The 27,500-nt window shown below is 52.8% G+C and overlaps 1 protein-coding gene across 1 annotated transcript in view; it reads right to left on the reverse strand.

The window, feature by feature from the left end:
• Positions 1–27,500, reverse strand: part of LOC116957110 (serine/threonine-protein kinase PAK 3-like) — a 97,907-nt gene that overhangs the window by 19,360 nt on the left and 51,047 nt on the right. Inside the window, exons 5-12 of the mRNA XM_076055228.1 lie at positions 23,807–23,960; positions 22,062–22,099; positions 18,082–18,291; positions 15,798–16,215; positions 8,460–8,523; positions 6,373–6,421; positions 6,020–6,132; positions 4,029–4,146 (exon numbers count right to left, since the gene is read on the reverse strand). Of these exons, the coding sequence (XP_075911343.1) occupies positions 4,029–4,146; positions 6,020–6,132; positions 6,373–6,421; positions 8,460–8,523; positions 15,798–16,215; positions 18,082–18,291; positions 22,062–22,099; positions 23,807–23,960 (1,164 nt within the window). The remainder of the gene's footprint in view (positions 1–4,028; positions 4,147–6,019; positions 6,133–6,372; positions 6,422–8,459; positions 8,524–15,797; positions 16,216–18,081; positions 18,292–22,061; positions 22,100–23,806; positions 23,961–27,500) is intronic.

Raw genomic sequence — 27,500 nt, forward strand, 5'->3', positions numbered from 1 at the left:
TCTCCCTGTCTCTGTGTCTCTGTGTCTCTCTCTGTCTCCCTGTCTCTGTCTCCTTGTCTCTGTCTCCTTGTCTCTGTGTCTCTGTCTCTGTGTCTCTGTCTCCCTGTCTCTGTATCTCTGTCTCCCTGTCTCCCTGTCTCTGTGTCTCTGTGTCTCTGTCTCTGTGTCCCTGTCTCCCTGTCTCTGTGTCTCTGTCTCCCTGTCTCCCTGTCTCTGTGTCTCTGTGTCTCTGTCTCCCTGTCTCTGTGTCTCTGTCTCCCTGTCTCTGTCTCCTTGTCTCTGTGTCTCTGTGTCTCTGTCTCCCTGTCTCTGTGTCTCTGTGTCTCTGTGTCTCTGTCTCCCTGTCTCTGTGTCTCTGTCTCCCTGTCTCTGTCTCCTTGTCTCTGTCTCCCTGTCTCTGTCTCCTTGTCTCTGTGTCTCTGTGTCTCTGTGTCTCTGTCTCTGTGTCTCTGTCTCCCTGTCTCCCTGTCTCTGTGTCTCTGTGTCTCTGTCTCCCTGTCTCTGTGTCTCTGTCTCCCTGTCTCTGTCTCCTTGTCTCTGTGTCTCTGTGTCTCTGTCTCCCTGTCTCCCTGTCTCCCTGTCTCTGTGTCTCTGTGTCTCTGTGTCTCTGTCTCCCTGTCTCTGTGTCTCTGTCTCCCTGTCTCCCTGTCTCTGTGTCTCTGTGTCTCTGTCTCCCTGTCTCTGTGTCTCTGTCTCCTTGTCTCTGTGTCTCTGTGTCTCTGTCTCCCTGTCTCTGTGTCTCTGTGTCTCTCTCTGTCTCCCTGTCTCTGTCTCCTTGTCTCTGTCTCTGTGTCCCTGTCTCCCTGTCTCTGTGTCTCTGTGTCTCTGTCTCCCTGTCTCTGTGTCTCTGTGTCTCTCTCTGTCTCCCTGTCTCTGTCTCCTTGTCTCTGTCTCCTTGTCTCTGTGTCTCTGTCTCTGTGTCTCTGTCTCCCTGTCTCTGTATCTCTGTCTCCCTGTCTCCCTGTCTCTGTGTCTCTGTGTCTCTGTCTCTGTGTCCCTGTCTCCCTGTCTCTGTGTCTCTGTCTCCCTGTCTCCCTGTCTCTGTGTCTCTGTGTCTCTGTCTCCCTGTCTCTGTGTCTCTGTCTCCCTGTCTCTGTCTCCTTGTCTCTGTGTCTCTGTGTCTCTGTCTCCCTGTCTCTGTGTCTCTGTGTCTCTGTCTCCCTGTCTCTGTGTCTCTGTCTCCCTGTCTCTGTCTCCTTGTCTCTGTCTCCCTGTCTCTGTCTCCTTGTCTCTGTGTCTCTGTGTCTCTGTGTCTCTGTCTCTGTGTCTCTGTCTCCCTGTCTCCCTGTCTCTGTGTCTCTGTGTCTCTGTCTCCCTGTCTCTGTGTCTCTGTCTCCCTGTCTCTGTCTCCTTGTCTCTGTGTCTCTGTGTCTCTGTCTCCCTGTCTCCCTGTCTCCCTGTCTCTGTGTCTCTGTGTCTCTGTCTCCCTGTCTCTGTGTCTCTGTCTCCCTGTCTCTGTCTCCCTGTCTCTGTCTCCCTGTCTCTGTCTCTCTGTCTCCCTGTCTCCGTGTCTCCGTGTCTCTGTCTCCCTGTCTCCGTGTCTCTGTGTCTCTGTCTCTGTGTCTCTGTGTCTCTGTCTCCCCGTCTCACTGTCTCTGTGTCTCTGTCTCCCTGTCTCCCTGTCTCTGTCTCTGTGTCTCTGTCTCCTTGTCTCTGTCTCCCTGTCTCTCTGTCTTTGTCTCTGTCTCCCTGTCTCCCTGTCTCTGTGTCTCTGTCTCCCTGTCTCTGTGTCTCTGTCTCCCTTTCTCCGTGTCTCCGTGTCTCCGTGTCTCCGTGTCTCTGTCTCCCTGTCTCTGTGTCTCTGTGTCTCTGTCTCCCTGTCTCCGTGTCTCCGTGTCTCCGTGTCTCTGTCTCCCTGTCTCTGTCTCTGTGTCTCTGTCTCTGTGTCTCTGTCTCTGTCTCCCTGTCTCTGTGTCTCTGTCTCCCTGTCTCTGTCTCCCTGTCTCTGTGTCTCTGTCTCCGTGTCTCCCTGTCTCCCTGTCTCTGTGTCTCTGTCTCCGTGTCTCCCTATCTCTGTCTCCCTGTCTCTGTCTCCCTGTCTCCCTGTCTCTGTGTCTCCGTGTCTCTGTCTCCCTGTCTCCCTGTCTCTGTCTCTGTGTCTCTGTCTCCCTGTCTCTGTCTCCCTGTCTCTCTGTCTCCGTGTCTCCGTGTCTCCGTGTCTCTGTCTCCCTGTCCCTGTCTCTGTCTCCCTGTGTCTCTGTCTCCCTGTCTCCCTGTCTCTGTGTCTCCGTGTCTCTGTCTCCCTGTCTCCCTGTCTCTGTCTCTGTGTCTCTGTCTCCCTGTCTCCCTGTCTCTCTGTCTCCGTGTCTCCGTGTCTCCGTGTCTCTGTCTCTGTGTCCCTGTCTCCCTGTCTCTGTGTCTCTGTCTCCCTGTCTCCCTGTCTCTGTGTCTCTGTGTCTCTGTCTCCCTGTCTCTGTGTCTCTGTCTCCCTGTCTCTGTCTCCTTGTCTCTGTGTCTCTGTGTCTCTGTCTCCCTGTCTCTGTGTCTCTGTGTCTCTGTCTCCCTGTCTCTGTGTCTCTGTCTCCCTGTCTCTGTCTCCTTGTCTCTTTCTCCCTGTCTCTGTCTCCTTGTCTCTGTGTCTCTGTGTCTCTGTCTCTGTGTCTCTGTCTCCCTGTCTCCCTGTCTCTGTGTCTCTGTGTCTCTGTCTCCCTGTCTCTGTGTCTCTGTCTCCCTGTCTCTGTCTCCTTGTCTCTGTGTCTCTGTGTCTCTGTCTCCCTGTCTCCCTGTCTCCCTGTCTCTGTGTCTCTGTGTCTCTGTCTCCCTGTCTCTGTGTCTCTGTCTCCCTGTCTCTGTCTCCCTGTCTCTGTCTCCCTGTCTCTGTCTCTCTGTCTCCCTGTCTCCGTGTCTCCGTGTCTCTGTCTCCCTGTCTCCGTGTCTCTGTGTCTCTGTCTCTGTGTCTCTGTGTCTCTGTCTCCCCGTCTCACTGTCTCTGTGTCTCTGTCTCCCTGTCTCCCTGTCTCTGTCTCTGTGTCTCTGTCTCCTTGTCTCTGTCTCCCTGTCTCTCTGTCTTTGTCTCTGTCTCCCTGTCTCCCTGTCTCTGTGTCTCTGTCTCCCTGTCTCTGTGTCTCTGTCTCCCTTTCTCCGTGTCTCCGTGTCTCCGTGTCTCCGTGTCTCTGTCTCCCTGTCTCTGTGTCTCTGTGTCTCTGTCTCCCTGTCTCCGTGTCTCCGTGTCTCCGTGTCTCTGTCTCCCTGTCTCTGTCTCTGTGTCTCTGTCTCTGTGTCTCTGTCTCTGTCTCCCTGTCTCTGTGTCTCTGTCTCCCTGTCTCTGTCTCCCTGTCTCTGTGTCTCTGTCTCCGTGTCTCCCTGTCTCTGTGTCTCTGTCTCCGTGTCTCCCTATCTCTGTCTCCCTGTCTCTGTCTCCCTGTCTCCCTGTCTCTGTGTCTCCGTGTCTCTGTCTCCCTGTCTCCCTGTCTCTGTCTCTGTGTCTCTGTCTCCCTGTCTCTGTCTCCCTGTCTCTCTGTCTCCGTGTCTCCGTGTCTCCGTGTCTCTGTCTCCCTGTCCCTGTCTCTGTCTCCCTGTGTCTCTGTCTCCCTGTCTCCCTGTCTCTGTGTCTCCGTGTCTCTGTCTCCCTGTCTCCCTGTCTCTGTCTCTGTGTCTCTGTCTCCCTGTCTCCCTGTCTCTCTGTCTCCGTGTCTCCGTGTCTCCGTGTCTCTGTCTCCCTGTCTCTGTCTCCCTGTGTCTCTGTCTCCCTGTCTCCCTGTCTCTGTGTCTCCGTGTCTCTGTCTCCCTGTCTCCCTGTCTCCCTGTCTCTGTCTCTGTGTCTCTGTCTCCCTGTCTCTGTCTCCCTGTCTCTCTGTCTCCGTGTCTCCGTGTCTCTGTCTCCCTGTCCCTGTCTCTGTCTCCCTGTGTCTCTGTCTCCCTGTCTCCCTGTCTCTGTGTCTCCCTGTCTCTGTCTCCCTGTCTCTGTCTCCCTGTGTCTCTGTCTCCCTGTCTCCCTGTCTCTGTGTCTCCCTGTCTCTGTCTCCCTGTCTCTGTCTCCCTGTGTCTCTGTCTCCCTGTCTCCCTGTCTCTGTAAACCCTGTTGGTACCTCGCGACAGACAGCGGCGATCTGACCCTCGTCCATGCACGTTTCCGTGACGACGTCGGTCAGCGAGCCGCCGGGGAGGTACTCCATGACGACCCACAACTCCTCGCCAACCAGGTAGCTAGGGGAGGACGTCACAACGGGGACCCGGCCGGTATCCGTGGCAACCGGTCACGCGGTAGCTATGACGACCGGGCAACTAGGATACACGGCAACCGGGCAACTAAAGGCATTCAGATAATAGGAGGCAAAGCGTCTGTGCGAGTGGTCGCCGTAGAAAGAGGTGGATAGCAGTCGTAACAGCTGGGTCAGTGGCATCCATGGCAACCGGGTAACTAGGAGGCATGGCAACCAGGTAACTAGGAGGCATGGCAACCGGGTAACTAGGAGGCATGGCACCTGGGTGAGTGGTATTCATGGCAACCAGGTAACTAGGAGGCATGGCAACCAGGTAACTAGGAGGCAAGGCAACCAGGTAACTAGGAGGCATGGCAACCAGGTAACTAGGAGGCATGGCAACCAGGTAACTAGGAGGCATGGCAACCAGGTAACTAGGAGGCATGGCAACCAGGTAACTAGGAGGCATGGCAACCAGGTAACTAGGAGGCATGGCAACCAGGTAACTAGGAGGCAAGGTAACCAGGTAACTAGGAGGCATGGCAACCAGGTAACAAGGAGGGATGGCAACCAGGTAACTAGGAGGCATGGCAACCAGGTAACTAGGAGGCATGGCAACCAGGTAACTAGGAGGCATGGCAACCTGGTAACTAGGAGGCATGGCAACCAGGTAACTAGGAGGCATGGCAACCATGTAACTAGGAGGCATGGCAACCAGGTAACTAGAAGCCAAGGCAACCGGGTAACTAGGAGGCATGGCAACCGGGTAACTAGGAGGCATGGCAACCAGGTATCTAGGAGGCATGGCAACCAGGTAACTAGGAGGCAAGGCACCTGGGTGAGTGGTATTCATGGCAACCAGGTAACTAGGAGGCATGGCAACCAGGTAACTAGGAGGCATGGCAACCAGGTAACTAGGAGGCATGGCAACCAGGTAACTAGGAGGCATGGCAACCAGGTAACTAGGAGGCATGGCAACCAGGTAACTAGGAGGCATGGCAACCAGGTAACTAGGAGGCAAGGCAACCAGGTAACTAGGAGGCATGGCAACCAGGTAACTAGGAGGCATGGCAACCAGGTAACTAGGAGGCATGGCAACCAGGTAACTAGGAGGCATGGCAAGCAGGTAACTAGGAGGCATGGCAACCAGGTAACTAGGAGGCATGGCAACCAGGTAACTAGGAGGCATGGCAACCAGGTAACTAGGAGGCATGGCAACCAGGTAACTAGGAGGCATGGCAACCAGGTAACTAGGAGGCATGGCAACCAGGTAACTAGGAGGCATGGCAACCAGGTAACTAGGAGGCATGGCAACCAGGTAACTAGGAGGCATGGCAACCAGGTAACTAGGAGGCAAGGCAACCAGGTAACTAGGAGGCATGGCAACCAGGTAACTAGGAGGCAAGGCAACCGGGTAACTAGGAGGCATGGCAACCAGGTAACTAGGAGGCATGGCAAGCAGGTAACTAGGAGGCATGGCAACCAGGTAACTAGGAGGCATGGCAACCAGGTAACTAGGAGGTATGGCAACCAGGTAACTAGGAGGCATGGCAACCAGGTAACTAGGAGGCATGGCAACCAGGTAACTAGGAGGCATGGCAACCAGGTAACTAGGAGGCATGGCAACCAGGTAACTAGGAGGCATGGCAACCAGGTAACTAGGAGGCATGGCAACCAGGTAACTAGGAGGCATGGCAACCAGGTAACTAGGAGGCATGGCAACCAGGTAACTAGGAGGCATGGCAACCAGGTAACTAGGAGGCATGGCAACCAGGTAACTAGGAGGCATGGCAACCAGGTAACTAGGAGGCATGGCAACCAGGTAACTAGGACGCATGGCAACCAGGTCATGATGACGCCCACCCGCCCCACCGCACCTGTCCAGGTAGTTGACGATGTTGGGGTTCTTGTTCTCTCTCATCACCAGGATCTCGTTGATGATCAGCTCCTTCTTGGGCTGCTGCTGCAGGTTCATCTGCTTGATAGCCACCTGGGGGGTCATGGAGGTCACAGGCGTCAGGGGTCAGCGTGCAACTGCCGCCCCCTCCCCCTTGCGCAACCCCCGCCCACCCGCCCCCCCTTGCCCCCACCTCACCCCCGTGCCCCCACCTCACCCCCTTGCCCCCACCTCACCCCCGTGCCCCCACCTCCCCCCGTGCCCCCACCTCCCCCCCGTGCCCCCCTCCCCCCCTGTGCCCCCCTCCCCCCCGTGCCCCCCCCGTGCCCCCACCTCCTGCCCCGTGGCGACGTCGATGGCAGTGTAGACGGTGCCAGACGCCCTGCAGGGACACGGAGCACACTCAACGTCAACTACTACACTACCACTAGTTAGTTAGTACTAGTTATTACTAGTTAGTAGTACTAACTAACTAGTAGTAGTTAGTAGTAGCACACTCAGCGTCAACTACTACACTACTAGTTAGTTAGTAGTTAGTACTAGTTAGTACTACTAACTAGTACTAGTTAGTACTACTAACTAGTACTAGTTAGTACTACTAACTAGTACTAACTACTACTAGTAGTAGTTACTAGTAGCACACTCAACGTCAACTACAACAATCACTAGTTAGTACTAGTTAGTAGTACTAACTAGTAGTAGTAGTTACTAGTAGTAGTAGTTAGTAGTAGTTAGTACTAACTACTACTAGTAGTAGTTACTAGTAGCACACTCAACGTCAACACCACCACCACTACTAACTACTAGTAGTACTAACTAACTACTAACTAACTACTACTAACTACTACTACTAACTACTACTAGTAGTAGTTACTAGTAGCACACTCAATGTCAACAACACCACCACTACAAACTACTAGTAGTACTAACTAACTACTAACTAACTACTACTAGTAGTAGTTACTAGTAGCACACTCAACGTCAACAACACCACCACTACTAACTACTAGTAGTTAGTACTACTAACTACTAGTAGTACTAACTAACTACTAACTACTACTACTAACTACTACTACTAGTAGTAGTTACTAGTAGCACACTCAACGTCAACAACACCACCACTACTAACTACTAGTAGTAGTTACTAGTAGCACACTCAACGTCAACAACACCACCACTACTAACTACTAGTAGTTAGTACTACTAACTACTAGTAGTACTAACTAACTACTAACTAACTACTAACTACTAATACTAACTACTACTACTACTAGTAGTAGTTACTAGTAGCACACTCAACGCCAACACCACCACCACTACTAACTACTAGTAGTACTAACTACGAACTAACTACTACTACTAGTAGTAGTAGTTAGTAGTAGCACACTAAACGTCAACACCACCACTACTACTAACTACTAGTAGTACTAACTAACTACTAACTAACTACTAACTACTACTAACTACTACTAGTAGTAGTTAGTAGTAGTTAGTACTAGTAGCAGAGACAACGTCAACACCACCACTACTAGTAGTAGTACTACTAGTAACTACTACTAGTAGTAGTTAGTAGTAGTAGTAGTACTACTAACTACTACTACCACTAGTAGTTACTAGTAGTAGTACTACTAACTACTACTACCACTAGTAGTTACTAGTAGTAGTACTAACTACTACTAGTAACTACTATCTACTACTAGTAGAAGTTAGTAGTAGTAGTTACTAGTAACTACTACTACTAACGACGACTACTAACTAGTACTAGTAGTAGTTAGTAGTAGAAGTTACTAGTAGTAGTTACTTGTAGCAGAGACAACGTCAACACCACCACTAGTAGTATTACTAGTGGTGGTTAGTAGTAGTACTACTACTACTAGTAGTTAGTAGTAGTTACTAGTAGTAGTTAGTAGTAGTAGTTACTAGTAGCAGAGACAACGTCACCACCACCACGACCACTAGTACTACTGATGATCATCGTGGTGATGATGATCGTGGTGATGTGGTGATGATGATCGTGGTGATGATAATCGTGGTGATGTGGTGATGATGATCGTGGAGATGATCATCGTGGTGATGTGGTGATGATCGTGGTGATGTGGTGATGATGATCGTGGTGATGTGGTGATCATCGTGGTGATGATCATCGTGGTGATGTGGTGATGATGATCGTGGTGATGATAATCGTGGTGATGTGGTGATGATGATCGTGGTGATGATGATCGTGGTGATGTGGTGATGATCATCGTGGTGATGATGATCGTGGTGATGTGGTGATCATCGTGGTGATGATCATCGTGGTGATGTGGTGATGATCATCGTGGTGATGATGATCGTGGTGATGTGGTGATGATGATCGTGGTGGTGATGATCGTGGAGATGTGGTGATGATCGTGAGCGGCAGTGGTGGTGCCGGAGCTCACCCCTGGCCGATCTTCTCGAAGCGTGTGTACTTCTTCTTGGGGTCGCCGATCGTCACGATGGTTCCTGCACGCACACACGGACACACACACAGACACACACAGACACACACACAGACACACACAGACACACACACACACACAGACACACACAGACACACACACAGACACACACACCCACACACATAGACACACAGACACACACACACAGACACACACACACAGACACACACACACAGACACACACACACAGACACACACACACAGACACACACACACGGACACACACACACAGACACACACACACAGACACACACACACAGACACACACACACACAGACACACACATAGACACACACACAGACACACATAGACACACATAGACACACACAGACACACATAGACACACACACATGGACAAACACGCATGGACACACACACATAGACACACACAGACACACGCATAGACACACACACACAGACACACATAGACACACATAGACACACACAGACACACATAGACACACACACACATGGACAAACACGCATGGACACGCACACAGACACACACGGACACACACACACAGACACAGACACACACAGATACACATAGACACACACAGACACACATAGACACACACACACGGACGCACACAGACACACACACACACGGACACACACACACGGACACACACACACGGACACACACACACGGACACACGGACACAAAGTCAATGACAAAGGTCCCCCGTGTAGCCTGTGACAGGCTGTAGGGGCAAGTGCCGTGAGTAGCGAGTAGCAGCAGCACCTATACACAGACAAAGATCCCCCGTGTAGCCTCTAACAGACTGTAGGGGCAAGTGTTGTTAGCGAGCACCAATGAAGGCCGGCGCTGTGGTACACGAGGGGGTGGGTGGCCAGCACCACGCCCGGCCGCCTTTGTCTCCCCAGTGGCGATGTTTACTACACACCGCACCAGGTACTCATTTGAGGCCGAGTCGACCTAGGGGAGGACCCAGGACCGGTTCAGATAATCGTCACTGACGGTGTTGCTGGTGGCTGTGAGCGGGAATCAAACTCAGGTCTCTGACACAACTATGAGTACTACTAGAACTAGTAGTACTAGTACTAGTAGTGGTACTAGTAGTACTGGTACTAGTAGTACTAATACTAGTACTAGTAATACTAGTATTAGTATTACTAGTACTAGTATTACTACCACTACTAGTGCCACTCCTAGTACTACTACCACTACTACTACCACTACCACGATTACCACTACTAGCACTATTACTACTAGCACCAGTACTAATAGTACTACTAGTAGTACTACTAGTACCAGTACTAATACTACCACTACTACTACTAGCACCAGTACTAATAGTACTACTAGTACCAGTACTAATAGTACTACTAGTAGTACTACTAGTACCAGTACTAATACTACCACTCCTACTAGCACCAGTACTAATAGTACTACTAGTACCAGTACTAATAGTACTACTAGTACCAGTACTATTACTACCACTACTAGTAGCACGAGCACCAGTACTAATAGTACTACTAGTACCAGTACTATTACTACCGCTACTAGTGCCATTCCTACTACTACCAGTACTATTACTACTAGTACCAGTACTATTACTACTAGTACCAGTACTATTAGTAGTACTACCAGTACTATTACTAGTAGTACCACTCCTAGTACTCTGTGTGTGTGTGCTACTCACGCAGATTCTCCAGTATCTCCTCATCCGTCATCTTGTTCCTGTAGTACCAGTACTATTACTACTAGTACCAGTACTATTACTACTAGTACCAGTACTATTACTAGTAGTACCAGTACTAGTAGTACCAGTACTATTACTAGTAGTACCAGTACTATTACTCTGTGTGTGTGCGACTCACGCAGCTCCTCCAGTATCTCCTCATCCGTCATCTTGTTCCTGTACTACCAGTACTATTACTAGTATATACCAGTACTATTACTAGTAGTACCAGTACTATTACTACTAGTACCAGTACTATTACTACTAGTACCAGTACTATTACTAGTAGTACCAGTACTATTACTAGTAGTACCAGTACTATTACTCTGTGTGTGTGCTACTCACGCATCTTCTCCAGTATCTCCTCATCCGTCATCTTGTTCCTGTAGTACCAGTACTATTACTAGTAGTACCAGTACTATTACTAGTAGTACTAGTACTATTACTAGTAGTACCACTCCTAGTACTCTGTGTGTGTGCTACTCACGCAGCTTCTCCAGTATCTCCTCGTCCGTCATCTTGTTCCTGTAGTACCAGTACTATTACTAGTAGTACCAGTACTATTACTAGTAGTACAAGTACTAGTACTAGTAGTACCAGTACTATTACTAGTAGAACCACTCCTAGTACTCTGTGTGTGTGCTACTCACGCAGCTTCTCCAGTATCTCCTCATCCGTCATCTTGTTCCTGTAGTACCAGTACTATTACTACTAGTACCAGTACTATTACTAGTAGTACCAGTACTATTACTAGTAGTACCACTCCTAGTACTCTGTGTGTGCTACTCACGCAGCTTCTCCAGTATCTCCTCATCCGTCATCTTGTTCCTGTAGTACCAGTACTATTACTACTAGTACCAGTACTATTACTACTAGTACCAGTACTATTACTAGTAGTACTAGTACTATTACTAGTAGTACCACTCCTAGTACTCTGTGTGTGTGCTACTCACGCAGCTTCTCCAGTATCTCCTCATCCGTCATCTTGTTCCTGTAGTACCAGTACTATTACTACTAGTACCAGTACTATTACTAGTAGTACCAGTACTATTACTAGTAGTCCCACTCCTAGTACTCTGTGTGTGTGCTACTCACGCAGCTTCTCCAGTATCTCCTCATCCGTCATCTTGTTCCTGTAGTACCAGTACTATTACTAGTAGTACCAGTACTATTACTAGTAGTACCAGTACTATTACTAGTAGTACCACTCCTAGTACTCTGTGTGTGTGCTACTCACGCAGCTTCTCCAGTATCTCCTCATCCGTCATCTTGTTCCTGTAGTACCAGTACTATTACTACTAGTACCAGTACTATTACTAGTAGTACAAGTACTATTACTAGTAGTACCAGTACTATTACTCTGTGTGTGTGCTACTCACGCAGCTTCTCCAGTATCTCCTCATCCGTCATCTTGTTCCTGTAGTACCAGTACTATTACTACTAGTACCAGTACTATTAGTACCAGTACTATTACTCTGTGTGTGTGCTACTCACGCAGCTTCTCCAGTATCTCCTCATCCGTCATCTTGTTCCTGTAGTACCAGTACTATTACTAGTAGTACCAGCACTATTACTACTAGTACCAGTACTATTACTACTAGTACCAGTACTATTACTAGTAGTACCAGTACTATTACTAGTAGTACCAGTACTATTACTCTGTGTGTGTGCTACTCACGCAGCTTCTCCAGTATCTCCTCATCCGCCATCTTGTTCCTGTAGTACCAGTACTATTACTACTAGTACCAGTACTATTACTAGTAGTACCACTCCTAGTACTCTGTGTGTGTGCTACTCACGCAGCTTCTCCAGTATCTCCTCATCCGTCATCTTGTTCCTGTAGTACCAGTACTATTACTACTAGTACCAGTACTATTACTAGTAGTACAAGTACTATTACTAGTAGTACCAGTACTATTACTGTGTGTGTGCTACTCACGCAGCTTCTCCAGTATATCCTCATCCGTCATCTTGTTCCTGTAGTACCAGTACTATTACTACTAGTACCAGTACTATTACTAGTAGTACCAGTACTATTACTAGTAGTACCAGTACTATTACTCTGTGTGTGTGCTACTCACGCAGCTTCTCCAGTATCTCCTCATCCGTCATCTTGTCCCTGTAGTACCAGTACTATTACTACTAGTACCAGTACTATTACTAGTAGTACCAGTACTATTACTACTAGTACCAGTACTATTACTAGTAGTACCAGTACTATTACTAGTAGTACCAGTACTATTACTCTGTGTGTGTGTGCTACTCACGCAGCTTCTCCAGTATCTCCTCATCCGTCATCTTGTTCCTGTAGTACCAGTACTATTACTACTAGTACCAGTACTATTACTAGTAGTACCAGTACTATTACTACTAGTACCAGTACTATTACTAGTAGTACCAGTACTATTACTAGTAGAACCAGTACTATTACTCTGTGTGTGTGCTACTCACGCAGCTTCTCCAGTATCTCCTCATCCGTCATCTTGTTCCTGTAGTACCAGTACTATTACTACTAGTACCAGTACTATTACTAGTAGTACCAGTACTATTACTCTGTGTGTGTGTGCTACTCACGCAGCTTCTCCAGTATCTCCTCATCCGTCATCTTGTTCCTGTAGTACCAGTACTATTACTACTAGTACCAGTACTATTACTAGTAGTACAAGTACTATTACTAGTAGTACCAGTACTATTACTCTGTGTGTGTGCTACTCACGCAGCTTCTCCAGTATATCCTCATCCGTCATCTTGTTCCTGTAGTACCAGTACTATTACTACTAGTACCAGTACTATTACTAGTAGTACCAGTACTATTACTCTGTGTGTGTGCTACTCACGCAGCTTCTCCAGTATCTCCTCATCCGTCATCTTGTTCCTGTAGTACCAGTACTATTACTACTAGTACCAGTACTATTACTAGTAGTACCATTACTATTACTCTGTGTGTGTGCTACTCACGCAGCTTCTCCAGTATCTCCTCATCCGTCATCTTGTTCCTGTAGTACCAGTACTATTACTAGTAGTACCAGTACTATTACTAGTAGTACCAGTACTATTACTAGTAGTACCAGTACTATTACTCTGTGTGTGTGCTACTCACGCAGTTTCTCCAGTATCTCCTCATCCGTCATCTTGTTCCTGTAGTACCAGTACTATTACTAGTAGTACCAGTACTATTACTAGTAGTACCAGTACTATTACTCTGTGTGGGTGCTACTCACGCAGCTTCTCCAGTATCTCCTCATCCGTCATCTTGTTCCTGTAGTACCAGTACTATTACTACTAGTACCAGTACTATTACTACTAGTACCAGTACTATTACTAGTAGTACAAGTACTATTACTAGTAGTACCAGTACTATTACTCTGTGTGTGTGCTACTCACGCAGCTTCTCCAGTATATCCTCATCCGTCATCTTGTTCCTGTAGTACCAGTACTATTACTACTAGTACCAGTACTATTACTAGTAGTACCAGTACTATTAATCTGTGTGTGTGCTACTCACGCAGCTTCTCCAGTATCTCCTCATCCGTCATCTTGTTCCTGTAGTACCAGTACTATTACTACTAGTACCAGTACTATTACTAGTAGTACCAGTACTATTACTCTGTGTGTGTGCTACTCACGCAGCTTCTCCAGTATCTCCTCATCTGTCATCTTGTTCCTGTAGTACCAGTACTATTACTAGTAGTACCAGTACTATTACTAGTAGTACCAGTACTATTACTACTAGTACCAGTACTATTACTAGTAGTACCAGTACTATTACTCTGTGTGTGTGCTACTCACGCAGTTTCTCCAGTATCTCCTCATCCGTCATCTTGTTCCTGTAGTACCAGTACTATTACTAGTAGTACCAGTACTATTACTAGTAGTACCAGTACTATTACTCTGTGTGGGTGCTACTCACGCAGCTTCTCCAGTATCTCCTCATCCGTCATCTTGTTCCTGTAGTACCAGTACTATTACTACTAGTACCAGTACTATTACTACTAGTACCAGTACTATTACTAGTAGTACAAGTACTATTACTAGTAGTACCAGTACTATTACTCTGTGTGTGTGCTACTCACGCAGCTTCTCCAGTATATCCTCATCCGTCATCTTGTTCCTGTAGTACCAGTACTATTACTACTAGTACCAGTACTATTACTAGTAGTACCAGTACTATTACTCTGTGTGTGTGCTACTCACGCAGCTTCTCCAGTATCTCCTCATCCGTCATCTTGTTCCTGTAGTACCAGTACTATTACTACTAGTACCAGTACTATTACTAGTAGTACCAGTACTATTACTCTGTGTGTGTGCTACTCACGCAGCTTCTCCAGTATCTCCTCATCCGTCATCTTGTTCCTGTAGTACCAGTACTATTACTAGTAGTACCAGTACTATTACTAGTAGTACCAGTACTATTACTACTAGTACCAGTACTATTACTAGTAGTACCAGTACTATTACTCTGTGTGTGTGCTACTCACGCAGTTTCTCCAGTATCTCCTCATCCGTCATCTTGTTCCTGTAGTACCAGTACTATTACTAGTAGTACCAGTACTATTACTAGTAGTACCAGTACTATTACTCTGTGTGGGTGCTACTCACGCAGCTTCTCCAGTATCTCCTCATCCGTCATCTTGTTCCTGTAGTACCAGTACTATTACTACTAGTACCAGTACTATTACTAGTAGTACCAGTACTATTACTCTGTGTGTGTGCTACTCACGCAGCTTCTCCAGTATCTCCTCATCCGTCATCTTGTTCCTGTAGTACCAGTACTATTACTAGTAGTACCAGTACTATTACTAGTAGTACCAGTACTATTACTACTAGTACCAGTACTATTACTAGTAGTACCAGTACTATTACTCTGTGTGTGTGCTACTCACGCAGTTTCTCCAGTATCTCCTCATCCGTCATCTTGTTCCTGTAGTACCAGTACTATTACTAGTAGTACCAGTACTATTACTAGTAGTACCAGTACTATTACTCTGTGTGGGTGCTACTCACGCAGCTTCTCCAGTATCTCCTCATCCGTCATCTTGTTCCTGTAGTACCAGTACTATTACTAGTAGTACCAGTACTATTACTAGTAGTACCAGTACTATTACTAGTAGTACCAGTACTATTACTCTGTGTGTGTGCTACTCACGCAGCTTCTCCAGTATCTCCTCATCCGTCATCTTGTTCCTGTAGTACCAGTACTATTACTAGTAGTACCAGTACTATTACTAGTAGCACCAGTACTATTACTAGTAGTACCAGTACTATTACTCTGTGTGTGTGCTACTCACGCAGCTTCTCCAGTATCTCCTCATCCGTCATCTTGTTCCTGTAGTACCAGTACTATTACTAGTAGTACCAGTACTATTACTAGTAGTACCAGTACTATTACTAGTAGTACCAGTACTATTACTCTGTGTGTGTGCTACTCACGCAGCTTCTCCAGTATCTCCTCATCCGTCATCTTGTTCCTGTAGTACCAGTACTATTACTAGTAGTACCAGTACTATTACTAGTAGTACCAGTACTATTACTAGTAGTACCAGTACTATTACTCTGTGTGTGTGCTACTCACGCAGCTTCTCCAGTATCTCCTCATCCGTCATCTTGTTCTTGCGCCGCTGGCGATTGTCGTTCGGGGTCCCCACCGTCGCCGTGGCGACCGTCGCCGTGGCGACCGTCGCCGGGGCGGCCGTCGCCGGGGCGGCCGCCGCCGCCGCCGCCGCCGACGGGAACGGCCTCGGCGACGTCGGCGTGGGCGACGGGGTCGGGCTGTCCGTCGGCGGGGTCATCGCCATGGAGACCGCCTCCTTCGGCTGCGCGGGGGCGGCCGTCCCGGCGGAGGCGGCGGTTGTCACGGCGACGGGGAGGGCCGTCCCCGCGTTGACTGGCTGCTGCTGCTGCTGCTGCTGCTGATGATGATGCTGATGATGATGCTGCTGCTGCTGCTGCTGGCTCCGGCTTACAGGCTCCAGCACCGAGCGGGTGTAGATCTGGCGCACAAGGACACGGACGAGCAAGGCGTGGTAGCGCAACCGCGGTGGAGCGCGCCCCGCCGGCGAGGAGGGCGCGGTGGGCAGGGCGGAGGAACCGGGCCGAGGGTCGCGGGGGGCCGTGCCTGGAGGCCCCCCCCCCGGACCGCTGCTCTGGCACAGCGGTCCCCCAACATGTTTGGCGGCACCGGCGACCGGTGTGGAGGGGGGGGGGGGGGGGAGGGGTTCATCGTTGGGTCTTCCCCCCCCCCCCCCACCCCCGTTTCCCAAGAAGCTCTCGGAGGCGACGTTCGTTTTTACTTTTCCTTTCAGTCACTTTGGCTCCTGGGGGTTGTCGGCTTGCGGGCTTCACACCGACACCGCCCGCGGCTGAGGCAGCGAGGCGGGGGGGGCCACGCGTGCCGACTCGCCGCTCGCACCTCCCCGGGGGGCTTGGGGACCGGAGCTAGGCCACGCCGGGAGCATAAAAGGAAGCCGAGAGCGGCGGGGACGGGGCTCAGGGCTGCCGGATCTGGGAGCGGATTCGTCGCCGTCGCCGCTGAACGACGCCCCCCCCGGCCCCCGGCCCCCGCTAGGCGTTGCGCTATGACGGAAGAGCGGTCAGAGTCAGGTGGGCGGGCGGGCGTTGTGTGCAGGCGAGGCTGAGCTACTGCGGGGAGAGTGCCCGGACGAGACCATGAAAGCTGTCGATGAAGAACGCGCGCCCCTAGAAGAACCCTGATGGATCGTTGACACCACGCGCGCGCGTGTGTGTGTGTGTGTGTGGGACTTCTTTCGCGCCGTACGTAGCCAACCGCGCTGTGTGTGTACGTGTGTGTCTTTAACTTGTGTGTACGTGTGAGACGAACTTCTTTCGCGCCGTACGTAGCCAACCGTGCCGTGCTATGTGTTGAACTTCTTTGTGTGTCTTTAACTTCTTTCACACCGTACGTAGCCAACCGTGTTGTGTGTACGAGTGTCTTTAACGTCTTTCACACCGTAAGTAGCCAACCGTGCTGTGTGTGTGTGTGTCTTTAACGTCTTTCACACCGTAAGTAGCCAACCGTGCTGTGTGTGTATGTCTTTAACGTCTTTCACACCGTAAGTAGCCAACCGTGCCGTGTGTGTCTTTAATGTCTTTCACACAGTACGTAGCCAACCGCGCCATGTGTGTGTGTCTTTAACGTCTTTCGCACCGTAAGTAGCCAACCGTGTTGTGTGTGTGTGTGTCTTTAACTTCTTTCACACCGTAAGTAGCCAACCGTGCTGTGTGTACGTGTCTTTAACGTCTTTCACACCGTACGTAGCCAACCGTGCCGTGTGTGTGTGCGTGTTGAACTTATTTCACACCGTACGTAGCCACCCACGCCAATCGGTTAACATAGGGTAAAGGAGCAGCCCCTGCAAGTGCTTGCTCACGTAAAATGATTCCCAAGGGTCTCTGTCGAGACAAAGACCTCCCCCCCCCGTGTCGCCTTGGGGCGAGTGGTGTTAGCGAGGGGTGACGATGTTTACTAAGCTACACCGCTACACCGGGCACTCATCTGAGGCTGAGTCGACCTAGGGGGAGGCCCCAGGACCGGGTCAGAGAATCGTCACTGACGGTGTTGGTGGCGGTGAGGGGGAATCCCCCCACTGGGGAGCCATCGTCAGGGTTGGGGGTCGAACCCACGACCTCTCGTGCGCCAGGCGAGGTCGTCAACATCTCGGCAAATCACAGGCGACGTCAGGGGTCGGGGTCGAACCCACGACCTCCTGTACGCCAGGCGAGGTCGTCAACATCTCGGCAAATACAGGCGTCGTCAGGGGTCGGGGTCGAACCCACGACCTCCCGCGTACCGGGAGAGGTCGTCAACATCTCGTGGCAATCAGCGGTCGCCCGCTCACCGATTTCGTGTGCTCGGGCCGAGGAGCGATGGCCGGAGGCGGGCTGTCGTCATCCTCGTCCTCCTCCTCCTCCTCGTCGTCCTCCTCCTCCTCGTCCTCCTCCTCCTCCTCGTCGTCGTCGTCGTCGTCCGAGTCTTCATCCTCGGAGCAGGGCGGCGCCGGCGGGGGCTCCACCCCACGCTTGCGGCTCTGCTGCAGCGTCGACTGCGGCTGCGGCGTTGGCAGCAGCAGCAGCAGCAGTTGTAGCAGCAGCAGTTGCAGCAGTTGTAGTAGCAGCAGCACCCACTCAATCGCCCATACACTCGCCCGCTCACTCGCCCGCCCAACCGGTCGCCCGCTCTCTCGCTCGCTCGCTCGCCTGCTCGCCCGCCCGCCTGCTCGCCCGCCCGCTCTCTCGCCCGCTCAACCGGTCGCACGTTCTCTCGCTCGCTCGCCTGCTCGCCCACCCACCCGCTCGCTCTCTCGCCCCGTCGCCCGCTCTCTCACCCGCTCAACCGGTCGCACGTTCTCTCGCCCGCTCGCCCGCCCGCTTGCTTGTTCTCCTACCCACTCTCTCGCCCGCTCGCTCGCCCGCTCGCTCTCTCGCCAGCTCACCGGCCCGCACGCTCACCCGCCCGCTCGCTCGCTCGCTTGTTCTCTCGCCCGCCCGCTCGCTCTCTCACCAACTCACCCGCCCGCTCGCTCGCCCGCCCGCTCACTCGCTCGCCCTGGCTATACAACCATCCCCCACCCCCCCACTCCGGCATCCTCCGTTATCCGTGACGAGGATGGATTCGTTTGCCCGGGGAAGCTTGTGAATAGCAAATTTGGCAGATAACGATATCAGCCTACGAAAGCTCTGTCTGTTAATTACCTTCAATAAATACACATGCCAGTTTGATCTCTCACCACGTTATCTCTCATCACTTTATCTCTCATTCGTAACTGGCTATCCTGACGCTACTACCCACACAGACTCGTAGAAAGATAATATTTCTTTTGTGTTTTTGCACTGGAGGAATCCGATGGGCCACAAAGCGTTTTTCTTGTTGTTGCTGTTGTTGTTGTTGTTATCACAGGCGTCTAAGTCTGATGGGATGGGGATGGTCTAGATGCACACATGTACGCATGTTATTTAGACTACGTTGGTGCTGTGAATGTCCAAATGACGGAGGCCACTTTTGTTGAGCCGTCATTTGCAGTGGCCAGGTGGCTTCTGAAAGTTTATGACTCAGCGGGGCTTCGTCTGGTATCACGGGGGAATGGTTTAGAATTGGATTTGCGTTGATGCCTGGCCGAGCTGTTTACCTCCCCTTGTACTTTGCACTCCTATCGTGCGCTGGTATCGTTCGTCACGTCCTTACCCCCCGCGTGCCCACCGCACCGCCCCTACCGGACCGTCTGTGACGACAAAGAGCTTCGCAGCTCATCGGATTTCTCCGCCACCCCCTTCATTGGCGACGGCCAGGATGCTCGCTTACTGATGAAGAGGCGATAGCATTCTCAGGGGGTGCCTTGGACGTGCTCAAATAAAGAATAGTTTACGGTTTGAAGAACTTTAAAGAATGCTAACACTTAGAAATGAAATTTCGATTTAAAGCTTTCGTGACTGCAGGGATTCATATTCTTGGTTCTTTCGGCGAAGTCACCGCCACGTTAGAAGGGGAAACAATAAAATAATAAAAATATAAATCAATAAAATTATTGTAAAACAATAAAATTATTATTCTTGGTTCTTTCGGTTAAAGTCACCGCCACGTTAGAAGGGGAAACAATAAAATAATAAAAATATTAAACAATAAAATTATTGTAAAACAATAAAATTATTACTCTTGGTTCTTTCGGTTAAAGTCACCGCCACGTTAGAAGGGGAAACAATAAAATAATAAAAATATAAAACAATAAAATTATTGTAAAACAATAAAATTATTATTCTTGGTTCTTTCGGCGAAGTCACCGCCACGTTAGAAGGGGAAACAATAAAATAATAATAAAAAATAGCCATTTCTGTGACCAGTCACAAGCTAATCACTCAGCCATTTCATTGCTAAATTCAATGCTAATTCCTTTGTCAAGGTGCTTTGTTTCTTCTCACACAGCTTAAAGGTCGTGATCTGAGCGTGGCTTTTTCACTCCAGCGCTGTCCTCCAGACAGTCTCGTCCCTTCACCTGATGTAGGCCGCTTGTGTTGTGGCCGAAACGTCGTGAGAATATTATTGTGTTATTTTATTTTATCAATTTATTATTTTATTCTCATTTTACGCGGTGACTTTACCGAAAGAACCAAAGAAGATGAATCCTTGCAGTCATGAAAGCTTTAAATCGAAATAAAGTAATAATAAAAAATACAAAACAATACAATTCTCACGACGTTTCGACGGCAAACGCAAGAAGCAATCATCGCCAGGGTGTGAAAACCACGGCAAGAAACGTCGCGAGAATTGTATTGTTTTATATTTTTATTATTTTATTGTTTCCCCTTCTAACGTGGTGGTGACTTTAACCGAAAGAACCAAGAATAATAATTTTATTGTTTTACAATAATTGTATTGTTTTATATTTTAATTATTTTATTGTTTCCCCTTCTAACGTGGCGGTGACTTTAACCGAAAGAACCAAGAGTAATAATTTTATTGTTTTACAATAATTTTATTGTTTTATATTTTTATTATTTTATTGTTTCCCCTTCTAACGTGGCGGTGACTTTAACCGAAAGAACCAAGAATAATAATTTTATTGTTTTACAATAATTGTATTGTTTTGTATTTTTATTATGTTATTGTTTCCCTTTCTAACGTGGCGGTGACTTTAACCGAAAGAACCAAGAATAATAATTTTATTGTTTTATATTTTTATTGTTTTATTGTTTCCCCTTCTAACGTGGCGGTGACTTTAACCGAAAGAACCAAGAATAATAATTTTATTGTTTTGTATTTTTATCATTTTATTGTTTTCCCCTTCTAACGTGGCGGTGACTTTAACCGAAACAACCAAGAACACTTAAAAATAAGTTAACACTTTAGCGGGTTTTTGTCTGATCGGATGGGGGGGGTGGTGGTGGTAGTGGCTTGCCCATGTTCACCCCCTCTACACCGTTCATCATGCTAAGTCCGCCAATTAAATGCGAATTTTTTACGCTAATTCCTTTGTCAAGGCGCTCTGTTTCCTCTCACACAGCTTAAAGGGTCGCGGCCTGAGCGTGGCTCTGTTTCACTCCAGCGCTGTCCCTCCAGACGGCCTCTCGTCCCCCTTCACCCGATGAAGGCCGCTTGTGTTTTCGCCGAAACGTCGTGAGAATGTTTAGTCGTTTTACATTTCCTCCGCCCAGGTGACTTTACCGAACAGAACCACAGGGCGTGGATCCTCGCGGCCACGGAACGCTTCAAATCTCGAATTGGTGGGCTCAGTGTCGCGTCCGTCTGCCCTCCGTACTCGGCGCCACTCTCCCCGCTGTGTCTGTGGCCGCCTGTTGCCGTCCTCACCCCCGCGTGCCCACCGCACCGCCCCCACCGCGCCGTCCGTGACGACAAAGAGCTTCGCAGCTCATCAGATTGCTCCTCCCGCGGTGCGAATGCATTGGCGGGCGCCATCGTGGCGTGGACAGAGAACCGATGGGCCCTACGTGGTGGTGGTGGTGGGTGGTGGTGGTGGGGGTGGTGGTGGGGGGGGTGGTGGGGGGGGTGGTGGTGGGGGGGGGGTGGTGGTGGGGGTGGTGGTGGTGGTGGTGGTGGGGGGTGGTGGTGGTGGGGGTGGTGGTGGTGGTGGGGGTGGTGGTGGGGGGGGGGTGGTGGTGGTGGTGGGGGTAGTGGTGGTGGGTGGTGGTGGTGGTGATGGTGGTGGTGGTGGTGGTGGGGGTGGTGGTGGGGGGGGGGTGGTGGTGGTGGTGGGGGTGGTGGTGGTGGGTGGTGGTGGTGGTGATGGTGGTGGTGGTGGTGGTGGGGGGTGGTGGTGGTGGGGGTGGTGGTGGTTGTTGGGGGGTGGTGGTGGAGGGGGGGGCTCACCAGGCTGGAGTGGGGGGTCCTCAACTCGGCTGCCTTCTCTGCGAACGAGAAAACAAAAACCACGGGGGGGGGGGAGCGCGTGCCAGGCGCGGTGCGCGTCAACAGCGCCGTCACACATTGGGCGTTGTTAAGCGTCAACGGGGGTGATCGTCGTCGTCATCGTCATGATCGCCATCGTCGTCGTCATGATCGTCGTGGTCATCGTCATGATCGCCATCATCGTCGTCGTCATCGTCATCATCGTCATCGTCATGATCGCCATCGTCGTCGTCGTCATCGTCATCGTCATCATCGTCATCGTCATGATCGCCATCGTCGTGGTCATCGTCATGATCGTTATCATCATCGTCATGATCGCCATCGTCATCGTCATCATCGCCATTATCGTCAGAACCACAGTCATCATCGTCATCATCGCCATTATCATCGTCAGAACCACAATCTCCATCGTCGCCGTCATCGTCATGATCGTCATCGTCATGATCGCCACCGTCATCGTCATCATCGCCATTATCATCGTCAGAACCACAATCATCATCGCCATTATCATCGTCATCATCGTCATCATCGTCATCATCATGATGATCATCACCATCGCCATCATCATCATCGCCATCATCATCGTCGTCGTCAACGTCATGATCATCATCATCACCATCATCATCACCATCACCATCGCCATCGTCATCATCATCGCCATTATCATCGTCAGAAACACAATCATCATCGCCATCGTCATCGTCATGATCGTCATCGTCATGATCACCATCGTCATCATCACCATCGCCATCATCATCATCGCCATCATCGTTGTCGTCGTCACCGTCATGATCATCATCATCAACATCACCATCGCCATCGTCATCACCACCATCATCACCAGCATCAACACCACCATGATCATCATCGCCATCATCATCATCATCGCCATCATCATCGCCATCACCTCCACCCTCATCGAAACCATCAACACCATAATCATAACCACCATTGGTCCGGGTGACCGACCGTCCGAGCGTGCGACGTGCTTGCGGTGATCATCGTCATCGTCGTCATCGCCATCATCATCGTCATCATCATGATGATCATCATCATCATCATCACCAGAACCTCCACCCTCATCGTAACCATCAACACCATAATGATGACCACCATTGCTCCGGGCGAGTGACCGAGCGAGTGAGCGACGTGGTTGCGGTGATCATCGTCATCATTATCGTCACCATCGTCATCACCATCGTCATCACCATCATCATCGTCATCATCATGATGATCATCATCGTCATCATCATCGTCATCACCAGAACCTCCACCCTCATCGTAACCATCAACACCATAATGATGACCACCATTGCTCCGGGTGACCGAGCGACCGAGCGAGCGAGCGAGTGAGTGAGTGAGCGAGCGACGTGGTTGCGGTGATCATCGTCATCGTCATCATTATTGCCACCATCGTCATCGCCATCATCATCATCATCATCAGAACCTCCACCCTCATCGTAACCATCAACACCATAATGATGACCACCATTGCTCCGGGTGACCGAGCGAGCGAGCGAGTGAGCGATGTGCTTGCGGTGATCATCGTCATCGTCATCATCATCATCATCATCGCCATCATCATCATCACCAGAACCTCCACCCTCATCGTAACCATCAACACCATAATGATGACCACCATTGCTCCGGGTGACCGAGCGACTGAGCGAGCGAGCGAGTGAGCGACGTGGGCTTGCGGGGCGTACCGGGCAGCGAGGAGAAGCTCATGTACTTCTGGTGGACGCTCTCCTTGGAGTCGTAGAACTTGAGCACGTCCAGCACGGCCTGAGGGTTGCGCTTCTGCTCCGACACGCTGATGTTGGAGATCTGCAGCAGCCGCGCCCACTGGCTCGGCATGCCCTGCCACGCCGGCACACGTTAGCACCGGGGGGTGGGGAGGGGGGGGGAGCACGGGGGGGGGGGGGCAAGGGGGGAGCACGGGGAGGAGTGGGAGGGGAGGAGAGGGGAGGCGGGGGGGTGAAGGGGGGGGAGCAGTGGGGGTGAAGGGGAGGGAGCAGTGGGGGTGAAGGGGGGAGCAGTGGGGGTGAAGGGGAGGGAGCAGTGGGGGTGAAGGGGGGGGAGCAGTGGGGGTGAAGGGGGGAGCAGTGGGGGTGAAGGGGGGAGCAGTGGGGGTGAAGGGGGGGGAGCAGTGGGGGTGAAGGGGGGAGCAGTGGGGGTGAAGGGGGGAGCAGTGGGGGTGAAGGGGGGGGAGCAGTGGGGGTGAAGGGAGGAGCAGTGGGGGTGAAGGGGGGAGCAGTGGGGGTGAAGGGGGGGGAGCAGTGGGGGTGAAGGGGGGAGCAGTGGGGGTGAAGGGGGGAGCAGTGGGGGTGAAGGGGGGGGAGCAGTGGGGGTGAAGGGGAGGGAGCAGTGGGGGTGAAGGGGGGAGCAGTGGGGGTGAAGGGGAGGGAGCAGTGGGGGTGAATGGGGGGGAGCAGTGGGGGTGAAGGGGGGGAGCAGTGGGGGTGAAGGGGAGGGAGCAGTGGGGGTGAATGGGGGGGAGCAGTGGGGGTGAAGGGGGGGAGCAGTGGGGGTGAAGGGGGGGAGCAGTGGGGGTGAAGGGGGGAGCAGTGGGAGTGAAGGGGGGGGAGCAGTGGGGGTGAAGGGGAGGGAGCAGTGGGGGTGAAGGGGGGGGAGCAGTGGGGGTGAAGGGGGGAGCAGTGGGGGTGAAGGGGGGAGCAGTGGGGGTGAAGGGGGGGAAGCAGTGGGGGTGAAGGGGGGGGAGCAGTGGGGGTGAAGGGGAGGGAGCAGTGGGGGTGAAGGGGGGAGCAGTGGGGGTGAAGGGGGGAGCAGTGGGGGGGAAGGGGGGAGCAGTGGGGGGGAAGGGGGGGGAGCAGTGGGGGTGAAGGAGGGAGCAGTGGGGGTGAAGGGGGGAGCAGTGGGGGTGAAGGGGGGGGAGCAGTGGGGGTGAAGGGGAGGGAGCAGTGGGGGTGAAGGGGGGGGAGCAGTGGGGGTGAAGGGGGGGGAGCAGTGGGGGTGAAGGGGAGGGAGCAGTGGGGGTGAAGGGGGGAGCAGTGGGGGTGAAGGGGGGAGCAGTGGGGGTGAAGGGGGGAGCAGTGGGGGTGAAGGGGGGGGGAGCAGTGGGGGTGAAGGGGGGGGAGCAGTGGGGGTGAAGGGGGGAGCAGTGGGGGTGAAGGGGGGGGAGCAGTGGGGGTGAAGGGGGGGGAGCAGTGGGGGTGAAGGGGAGGGAGCAGTGGGAGTGAAGGGGGGAGCAGTGGGGGTGAAGGGGGGGGGAGCAGTGGGGGTGAAGGGGGGGGGAGCAGTGGGGGTGAAGGGGAGGGAGCAGTGGGGGTGAAGGGGAGGGAGCAGTGGGGGTGAAGGGGAGGGAGCAGTGGGGGTGAAGGGGGGAGCAGTGGGGGTGAAGGGGGGAGCAGTGGGGGTGAAGGGGAGGGAGCAGTGGGGGTGAAGGGGAGGGAGCAGTGGGGGTGAAGGGGAGGGAGCAGTGGGGGTGAAGGGGGGAGCAGTGGGGGTGAAGGGGGGGGAGCAGTGGGGGTGAAGGGGAGGGAGCAGTGGGGGTGAAGGGGGGGGAGCAGTGGGGGTGAAGGGGGGAGCAGTGGGGGTGAAGGGGGGGGGGCAGTGGGGGTGAAGGGGGGGAGCAGTGGGGGTGAAGGGGAGGGAGCAGTGGGGGTGAAGGGGAGGGAGCAGTGGGGGTGAAGGGGAGGGAGCAGTGGGGGTGAAGGGGGGAGCAGTGGGGGTGAAGGGGGGGGAGCAGTGGGGGTGAAGGGGAGGGAGCAGTGGGGGTGAAGGGGGGGGAGCAGTGGGGGTGAAGGGGGGAGCAGTGGGGGTGAAGGGGGGGGGGCAGTGGGGGTGAAGGGGGGGAGCAGTGGGGGTGAAGGGGGGAGCAGTGGGGGTGAAGGGGGGGGAGCAGTGGGGGTGAAGGGGGGAGCAGTGGGGGTGAAGGGGGGGGAGCAGTGGGGGTGAAGGGGAGGGAGCAGTGGGGGTGAAGGGGGGGGAGCAGTGGGGGTGAAGGGGGGAGCAGTGGGGGTGAAGGGGGGAGCAGTGGGGGTGAAGGGGGGGGAGCAGTGGGGGTGAAGGGGAGGGAGCAGTGGGGGTGAAGGGGGGAGCAGTGGGGGTGAAGGGGGGAGCAGTGGGGGGGAAGGGGGGAGCAGTGGGGGGGAAGGGGGGGGAGCAGTGGGGGTGAAGGAGGGAGCAGTGGGGGTGAAGGGGGGAGCAGTGGGGGTGAAGGGGGGGAGCAGTGGGGGTGAAGGGGAGGGAGCAGTGGGGGTGAAGGGGGGGGAGCAGTGGGGGTGAAGGGGGGAGCAGTGGGGGTGAAGGGGGGGGAGCAGTGGGGGTGAAGAAGAGGGAGCAGTGGGAGTGAAGGGGGGAGCAGTGGGGGTGAAGGGGGGGGGAGCAGTGGGGGTGAAGGGGGGGGAGCAGTGGGGGTGAAGGGGGGGGAGCAGTGGGGGTGAAGGGGAGGGAGCAGTGGGGGTGAAGGGGGGAGCAGTGGGGGTGAAGGGGGGAGCAGTGGGGGTGAAGGGGGGAGCAGTGGGGGTGAAGGGGGGGGGAGCAGTGGGGGTGAAGGGGGGGGAGCAGTGGGGGTGAAGGGGGGGGAGCAGTGGGGGTGAAGGGGGGGAGCAGTGGGGGTGAAGGGGGGGGAGCAGTGGGGGTGAAGGGGGGGGAGCAGTGGGGGTGAAGGGGAGGGAGCAGTGGGGGTGAAGGGGGGGGAGCAGTGGGGGTGAAGGGGAGGGAGCAGTGGGGGTGAAGGGGAGGGAGCAGTGGGGGTGAAGGGGAGGGAGCAGTGGGGGTGAAGGGGGGAGCAGTGGGGGTGAAGGGGGGGAGCAGTGGGGGTGAAGGGGAGGGAGCAGTGGGGGTGAAGGGGGGGGAGCAGTGGGGGTGAAGGGGGGAGCAGTGGGGGTGAAGGGGGGGGAGCAGTGGGGGTGAAGAAGAGGGAGCAGTGGGAGTGAAGGGGGGAGCAGTGGGGGTGAAGGGGGGGGAGCAGTGGGGGTGAAGGGGGGGGAGCAGTGGGGGTGAAGGGGGGGGAGCAGTGGGGGTGAAGGGGAGGGAGCAGTGGGGGTGAAGGGGGGAGCAGTGGGGGTGAAGGGGGGAGCAGTGGGGGTGAAGGGGGGAGCAGTGGGGGTGAAGGGGGGGGGAGCAGTGGGGGTGAAGGGGGGGGAGCAGTGGGGGTGAAGGGGGGGGAGCAGTGGGGGTGAAGGGGGGGGAGCAGTGGGGGTGAAGGGGGGGGAGCAGTGGGGGTGAAGGGGAGGGAGCAGTGGGGGTGAAGGGGGGAGCAGTGGGGGTGAAGGGGGGAGCAGTGGGGGTGAAGGGGGGAGCAGTGGGGGTGAAGGGGGGGGGGCAGTGGGGGTGAAGGGGGGGAGCAGTGGGGGTGAAGGGGGGAGCAGTGGGGGTGAAGGGGGGGGAGCAGTGGGGGTGAAGGGGGGGGAGCAGTGGGGGTGAAGGGGGGAG

The sequence above is a fragment of the Petromyzon marinus genome, chromosome 70 (assembly GCF_048934315.1).
Source record: "Petromyzon marinus isolate PM22_M1 ecotype Great Lakes invasive population chromosome 70, UKy_Petmar_22M1.pri1.0, whole genome shotgun sequence".
Taxonomy (NCBI): Eukaryota; Metazoa; Chordata; class Hyperoartia; order Petromyzontiformes; family Petromyzontidae; genus Petromyzon; species Petromyzon marinus.